This window comes from Hyperoodon ampullatus (genome assembly GCF_949752795.1).
Source record: "Hyperoodon ampullatus genome assembly, chromosome: 15".
NCBI lineage: Eukaryota > Metazoa > Chordata > Mammalia > Artiodactyla > Ziphiidae > Hyperoodon > Hyperoodon ampullatus.
The window spans coordinates 53,304,039-53,312,532 of NC_136928.1; the positions used below are offsets into that span (position 1 = coordinate 53,304,039).

An 8,494-nucleotide genomic window follows, 5' to 3' on the forward strand; every position below is an offset into this window, starting at 1 on the left:
GAAAATAGTCCATTAAATTGAATAGGCAGTTCTGTTGTGCTGTTGTCAGGTTTTTTTGGTATAATGTCCATATATCAGTGTTTTATTTCACTGTTCTTTTGAGTCGTGGTAATGTTACCTCTATTTAATTTTCTAGGCACCAACTGTGAAGTCTTTGTTAGAATTGATTCCTGAATTAACTGAAAAGGAAGAAGCATACACTTCTATCATGAAAAGCTATGGTAATAAGTTTAATCTGAGTTCATTATTTAAGTGATTTAAATATTTGTAGTATAGTCAACTAAGTCTTCAGCTCAAAGGCAGTAATCCTAAATATCAGATAATTGCTTATGGTACAAAATTTATTTAGCCTTAGGATATGTTTTAAAACTGTATTTAAGAAAAATACGAAATTATTCATATAGTGTTAACATAAAGTATCTCTGAGCATCTTTTGAGGGGCCCTGATTTGTTGAGTAAGATCCCAGGTTCCTGGAAGGACTTGGAAGTCCACTTGGCTTGGCTGGGAACCAATCCAGTCTCTCTAAGATGTTACAGAAAAACCTGAACGAACTTTTCGGCCAACCCAATACAATGTAAAATGGGTACATATTTGAGACTGCCACTTGACTTGCCTGTTTACTCCTTCAGTGGCCTACCTACTCCTTTGAAATAACAAACACCTTAATTAAAAAGTGAGCCCCAAGGTTTTACCTGCAGTCACAACTGAAATTCTAGTCTTTTAAGCAGTTTCCTCCCTGATCGCCAGGCAATCACACATGAAAGGGAATCAGTCTAGTTTCCTTAGTAATCAAGATAAATGTTAGGGGCTTCCCTGGTGGCACAGTGGTTGAGAGTCCGCCTGCCGATGCAGGAGACATCGGTTCGTGCCCCGGTCCGGGAGGATCCCACATGCCGCGGAGCGGCTGGGCCCGTGAGCCATGGCCGCTGAGCCTGTGCCTCTGGAGCCTGTGCTCCGCAGCGGGAGAGGCCACAACAGTGAGAGGCCCGTGTACCGCAAAAAAAAAAAAAAAAAAAAAAAAAGATGTTAGCATTTGTAAATTATGATCACCTGTCCATCTGACACCCACTGATTTGCTCACTTTTTAATGGGTAAATAAAGAGTTGTTTGTCGATTTTATTGTTGGCAGGACACCAGACTGAGCAATCAGAATTCTCCATTTTTCTACCCTTATGAGTGGAACATGATATATTTCAAAATAGTGCTATAATCATAAAGTTTCGTTTGAGGAATTGGCAGATATTAAGTAATAACTAAGATGAAGTATAAAACAGCATAAAATTACTATTGTGTAATCCCACTTGGGAATTGGGAGGGAGAAGAGCAGGGAGATCAGGAAGTTTTAGTAAAAGGGAAGATATTAAAATTTTTGCAAATCAGCCACAAGTAGAAAGCCAGCTAAAGTTAGGTCCTAGGCTACTTCATTATCCAATTAAGTGAAATATTAGTGTAACTTGTATAGATGTATGTAGATTTTTTAATGTATATTAATAATGTATTTAAAAAATTTTTTGGTCATTGTAGCTAACTGTATTCCTCATTTGCTTATTTTAGGATAGGAGAATATATTGAAAGTTTTTTTTTTAACATCTTTATTAGAGTATAATTGCTTTACAATGGTGTGTTAGTTTCTGCTTTATAACAAAGTGAATCAGTCATATATATACATATGTTCCCATATCTTTTCCCTCTTGCGTCTCCCACCCTCCCTTATTGAAAGTCTTTTGGTGTTGTTTAGCTGCTGATCTTGATGTTGATGTAGATATAGACTTCCACATAATTTATTTTACACACTCCTCACCACAGAAGTCCCTGGATTAGCTTAATTTCAAAATGTGGTTTTAAGCAGAAGAAGATTGAATGGTGTGTGCTTACTTTATGATTGAAGACTTCAGTTTGTGGTCACTTGAATTAGCATGGGTCTTTAAAATAGCTGTATTTGTCATTTTCCCTCTCTTTCATAGCAAGTGATGCTGAGTGAGAGGTGTGGGGAAGGAAGGGCGGAGTTTGTAGATTATGAATGCTGAAGGTAGTTAAGTATTCGTTTGCTTTGGGATAAAGGGATCCAGGAGTCCCTGAATGGCTAAGTGTTTGGGGAAAAGAAGAAGATAGGTTGGCTTTATCTGTGATTAATATCTTTTTCTCTAGTCTTGGACAGTGATGTCGCATCTGCTAAAGCACTATATGAAAATTTGACTGCAAAGGATGTAAAATTGAATGATCTGTTTCTAAAGCGTTATGCAGTTTTGCTGAAGAATGCTGGAGAGTCTGTCCCTTTCACTGAACCCCCTGTGAGTATTTCTTAATTAAGAGGGAAAAAAAATACCTCTAAAGATTTGTGTGTGCTTCATAATAATGTGTAAAAAATAAGTTGAATACCTAATTACATAAGGATTAGATCTCTGTGAAGGATCCTCCAGAGAGGGCTTCGGGAACTGAACAGTCATGCCATGCGTTTGGCTGCAGGAGAACATAGCCCTCTGGGGCTGAGGTTTAAAATACAAGGTCAGTCTGAGACCTTCAACTGTAGGTATGAATTTATCAAATGTCCTTGGGGCAGTTCCCTCTTCATTTCAACTTGAAATAGCGTTTAATGGCCTGTATTTCAATAGCTAAGCATATTATGTCACTGTTAATTACTTGTTCATTTCCATTTTAAGTAAGTTGGGTTTTCTTTCTTTATCTAGGATTTTTTTTAATTGAAATATAATTGACAACATTATATTAGTTACAGCTATACAACATAATAACTCAATATTTGTGTATATAGCAGAATGATCACAATAAGCCCAGTTAACATCTGCCACCATACATAGTCAAAAAAGAAAAATTTTTTTCTTGTGATGAAAACTTTCAAGACCTGCTCTCCCAGCTGTTTTCAAATATGCAATCCAGTGTTATTAACCATAGTTACCGTGCTTTACATTGTATCCCCTTGACTTACCCATTTTATAACTGGAAATTTGTGCTGTTTGAACCTGTATACCCATCTTCCTCCTCCTCAAACCTTCCCCCACTGGCCTCAGGCAACCACTGATCTGTTCTCTGTATCCATGAGCTCGGTTCTGTTTGTTTGTGTTTTTCAAATTCCAGATATAAGTGAAATCATACAGTGTTTATCTTTTTCTGTCTGACATATTTCACTTAGCATAATACCATCAGGGTCCATCCATGTTGCAGATGACAAGATTTCATTCTTTTTACGGCTGGATAATATTCTTTGTGTGTGTGTATGTGTGACATTTTCTTTATCCTTCATCCATCGATGGACATTTAGATTGTTTCCATGTCTTGACTATTGTAAATGCTGCAGTGAACCTGGGGGAGCATATATCTTTTTTGAATTAGTGTTTTCATTTTCTTTGGATGAATACCCAAAAGTGGAATTGCTAGATCATATGTTAGTTTTATTTTTAATTTTTCGAGGAACCTCCATACTGTTCTCTGTAGTGGCTGCACCATTTACATTCCCACTAACAGTGCACAAGGGCTCCTTTTTCTCCATATGTTCGCTAACATTTGTTATTCCTAGTCTTTTTGATAATAGATATTCTAACAGGTGTGAAGTGATATCTCACTGTTTTTTATTTGTATTTCCCTGATTATCAGTGATGTTGAGCAACTTTTCGTGTACTAGTTGGCCATCTGTAGTTCTTTGGCCACATGTCTGTTCAGTTCCCCTGTTGCTATTGAGTTAAATAAATTCTTTGTATATTTTGACTATTAACCCCTTATCAGCTATATATGTTTACAAATATTTTCTCCCATTCAGTAGGTTGCCTAGGAAATTTTGTTTTACTTTGCTTTGTTTAATAAGAAAAATCATGCGTGCAAAATTCCTTTTTATTGTTTCATTGAACTGAGTCACTAAAACATGTTTATTTCAAACTCCTCGACCTTCCATACCCAGGTGTAAATACCTGCATGCACTTGCCTGTGCACACACACAGCAGAGGCTCCTGGTGCCTTAATTCTCAGTTGGGGGCCCTTGAACTGGTGATTTCATGAAACAGAGAAGAATGCTGAAGCTTGAGGAGACGGCAGCTGCTGTGGGCCCAGCAGTCTTTGCTACCAGTTTGCAGTACTTCATGTTTTTAAGTTTTGTACCATCACCTCTTGCTGGTAACTTTTATCTGAAACTTCCCTCCCTTTTTTTTTTTTTCCTCTACAGGAAAGCTTTGAATTTTATGCAAAGCAGCTAAAGGAGTCAAAGGAAAATCCTTTGTGAAGCAAGTGGGCACTACTTTGTTTTGTGTGTATTTGTGATTCTGTGTCTAAAATGTTACTTTTTTTTTTTTTTACGGTATGCAGGCCTCTCACTGTTGTGGCCTCTCCCGTTGCGGAGCACAGGCTCCGGAAGCGCAGGCTCAGCAGCCATGGCTCATGGGCCCCCAGTCGCTCCGCGGCATGTGGGATCTTCCCGGACCGGGGCACGATAAAAATGTTACTTCTTAAATGTATTCGAGAGGACAAAATAAACAAATGAAAAGTTACTTTGTTTATGTACTTTTATTTATTCATAACATATGATAATATTCAACATCTTATTGACAATAACTGTGTGTACTAAGTCACTAGACTTCTTTGGGTTTTGCCTACAATGTAAATCTATGGCATTTTCCTTGAGGCTCCTGGTGTAAGAAGCCATAGTTTTTCAGGGTTTTTCTCCCATTTGACTTTTCAGATTCCCGGCTCTATTTCATTTATTATTTTCATAAAAAGATTGTTCCTTTAGTTAAGACTTGCTTGTCAATATTGTTTATCTGAAAAATTTTGGAGCTGGACAAAATGATGCTTAGTGGGCTTTCTAATGCTTAAAATTCTATGAAGTAACAATTCTTTATTAGTGTAAAGCCCTGTGTACTTTTCCAGTTTTGTAAAATGTTGGCGCCAGAAGGCATCTCAGGAGTCATCAAATCCAGCACTCTTCATTTCCCAGTGAGAAGCTAAGACCCAAAGAGACTTGTTTGGTCAGGGTGCTCCCTCCATGCCTTCCCTTTTACCACGGAGGCTCCCACAAACCTCTGTTCACTGAAGTCTCCAAAACTGCATCTGAGTGTGAGTTTGATCATGAAGTAGGAACAATGCATTTCCTTCGTCTTGGTTTCAGGTCTTCATCAGCACAAGCTACACCCTACACTGGACTTGTTACTTCATACCGCATATCAGTGAATATGTGAGTAAGTATATGAAGGAGTGAAACCTCTGTTTGTATTCAGTTTTATCAAAGTTATCCTCAAATTGGCCTTCATGCCTGTTAATATCTATACTGTAAATAGTTACTGTAAAAGAATTTAAGATGGGTAGTCAAGACAGTTTACCATCTTAATGTAATGTTAATCTATTTGGGGATTATATTTTTTAAAAAGTTGAAAATGCTTTGTTTGAGAGTTATCCCCACTTTGGTGTATCCCTTGTTCATTTGAAATCGGTGATTAGCTACTGTTTTGGTTTCAGTGAGGTTACTTGGTTCCCACCATTTACGTGAAGGGAGACCTTGCCTTGGGGAGTAAGCCAGCCTCACACTGTTAATGCTGCTAACCTGTGTCTTGTGGGATCAACCATTCTGCATCTACAGCCTGCAGATGGCGTGAGAGGGAGGGTTGATGGAGGGAAGCCAAAAAATAAATATTGTGGCATCAAGCATGCTTCATCTCTGTTTTGTAGAGTTAGACGTAAGGAATCGGGCTCGGCCAGTCCCAGCCTAAAGGACTTAGTAAAGCTTTCCTCTGTGTACTCCTCAGGTGCAGGACCTGTACATGTTGTTTTGACACTACCTGATTTGCCATGAGCCTCACTCCATTAGGGATTCCACTGAAGCAGGCTTTATATTTTGTAGTTATGCCAACCATAAGATAGTTGAGCTAAATTTTATTGATAGTCATTGAATTAGGTCTCTAAGATGAGGAACGACCTTGGGGCATAATCTGGACCTCCCAGTTATCTTTAGGGAAGCTCAGAGTACAATCTCATTTGCATGAAGTGACTCCAAGCCAGCCTTGTATATGGACTCTGGTAAAATGTGGGTCTAGTGCAGAGGAAATCGATATAAATCCCTCAATGAGCTTTCTACTGCTTAATAGCATTTCTAGCATTCTGAACAGCAGGCTGGACCATTCAATATACTACATACATTAAAGAACTACCAAGTCATGCATCTGTAGCACTGTATTGGCTTCCTGTTTTGAATGTACATATTTAACATGTAATCATTGTATATTCTACGTGAGCTTACAAATGCTTTCTAAATATCTAATAGCAAAATTGAAATAAATAGAAATATAAACACAATTATAGCAGCACTCAATGGTACCTTTTAGGTTCAAATTATAAGCAAACAGCTAATTCTAAAAAGTAAATGTCATAAACTTTGGGAAAGTATAGTGTTTTATGTGTAATTGTATGTTCGTGTATTTAAACCTAATATAATTTTAATGTGAAATGCTTTGAATAAATTGTATTCCAGCAACCTGTGGGCTTCTTCATTTTTATCTCATTATATTTTTATATAACCACTTTAAGCCATTTCAAGGACTTGAGTCTTAAAATTTTTAATTAAAAATTGTGTGGTGGCCTCTGTTGTGGCCGGAATTTCCTTGTTTTAAATGGTGTACAGGTTGTGAGTGGAGAACCAGGGAAGTCACTACTTATCTGCTTTAAGGACAAACAGATATTCAGTCTGAGATCTCTGAGGTACAAAGTTGGCAAGAATGAGAGTTGGGTGTGTGGTGAATGACACTTAAAAGGGAGGGGGTTTTATCTTGCTGTAAGTGTCAGACGGAGGGAGCATTTTACAGCTGCACGGATGACTGGGCTCCACTCCACTAGGGCTGTCTTCAGCACACTCCCCTCTTCCTCCTGTTCCTCGCTTGTGAATGCTCACTGAGGCTGCCTCAACGTCACCTCTCCCACTGGGAATATTAATTGTTCTCTCTCCAGGGACCCCCTGAAGCCACTGGAAAGCGCAGCAGGTACCAACCACACAGGTTGTAAACTCCCTGAGGATCAGTTCTTTGTCTCCTGTCTGTGTGTCCCCAGCTTGGCACATTCATGAGTTGTCAGTGGTCAGTTCTGTGGGTTCTACCGTGTGTCAGGTGCCCCTCTTGCTTGATATTCACGGTGAGGAAACTTAGGGAAGTTAATTTTCATAGAATCACAGCGATAATACCACATGGCCAGGACTTTGAGAGTCATGTACTTATGAGGTTACAAAAAACCCGATGGAATCCAGCCTAAACTCAGTTAAAAATCCAGTTAGTGATCAAATTGGAATCTCTATAAGAATATTTTTTTAAAACCTTTCACATTAATACAAGTGTTCGCAGTCTCTGGACAGCTAGCACTGTATTCCAGTTAATCAAAATACCCAGTGCCTGGCATAATCATTGAGTTTTCAAGTTCCAGTAAATTATTAAGCGAGCTTTATATTGCAGATTGTTCTTCCCGGTACAATTTATTTCTCCAATCTGTCTGCAGTGTGTGTTCTGTGCACATTTTTTCTCATGTCTTCGAGCAAACAATATTCATTTAATATTTGCCTTTTTGAAAAACCAATATTTGTAGAGTTTCTGTAAGTGAAAGCAACATTCCTGAAGTATGGTCGAACTAGTAGCTGTAGGGGGTACAAAATCATGGTAACATCGCTTTGCTGTTGTACATCGTGAGCTTGAGTTAACAACAGAAACGTATCCTGCTTTCAGGCTTGTGGACTTTACAAAGCCCACGTTATGCAGCCTTGGTACAAATAAAATAGCTGCATTAGCAAATTCAAAATAGGCACTTTTTTTTTGCATGAAATAAACATCATCAGGTCCAGGTAGAGCAAAAACCACTTAACCAACTTAAGATCTACCACCTCTGCACGTTCATGTGGACAACGGTTGGCTCTCAGGATCCATGTTTCGAGAGTTACTAGAGAACAGATCTCACCAACCCTGCCCCCTGTGTGCACTTGCTGAGATTCTCTTAATTATTTACTTGTTTTTGTAGTTTCCTCCCCCAAGAACTTGAGCTCTCCCACTGCTCTGCAGCCCCACCAGTTAGAACAGCCTGGCTTTGGTAGGTGCCCAGTAAGCATCACTGATTGAATCAGTGGGCACATCACCTGTCCCCCTTTCCAAGGCATGTTCTTTCTGAGATGTATGGTTTGTGTGCATTGGGGGGTTTCTTCCTCACACACAAATGTCTTTATAGGAGATAGAGGTGCCACTTTTTAGCTCAGAGCTAGGATATTGGGGGTTGAGAGCTGAGAAGTCTTTCAAACCCTGTGTGCCCACATGTTAGCATTTCCGGATTTGCTGCCAGGAGGAAGAGGGCTCTCAAATGTGGGATGAAATAAGACAGCCTCAAGCTGAGTACAAGTACAGTACAAGAGTGGAATCAAAAAACAAAGCTTCATTTTTAACATGGGGCCATAGAGCTTTTTAGAGTTTGGGGGGAAAAGGAACACCTCCAATTTTACGGAAAGACAAGACCACCGCACGAACGATCACT

The 8,494-nt window shown here is 39.0% G+C and overlaps 1 protein-coding gene across 2 annotated transcripts in view; it reads left to right on the forward strand.

The window, feature by feature from the left end:
- LRPPRC (leucine rich pentatricopeptide repeat containing) overlaps positions 1 to 4,494 on the forward strand; it is a gene marked incomplete at its 5' end in the record, with an annotated part of 103,607 nt that extends 99,113 nt beyond the window's left edge. For both annotated transcript variants that reach the window (XM_079720573.1, XM_079720572.1), the window contains 3 exons: positions 137 to 221; positions 2,150 to 2,292; positions 4,173 to 4,494. In XM_079720573.1, coding sequence (XP_079576699.1) covers positions 137 to 221; positions 2,150 to 2,292; positions 4,173 to 4,229 — 285 coding nt within the window. In that variant the 3' untranslated portion in view covers positions 4,230 to 4,494. The remainder of the gene's footprint in view (positions 1 to 136; positions 222 to 2,149; positions 2,293 to 4,172) is intronic.
- Between the last annotated feature and the right edge of the window lie 4,000 nt (positions 4,495 to 8,494).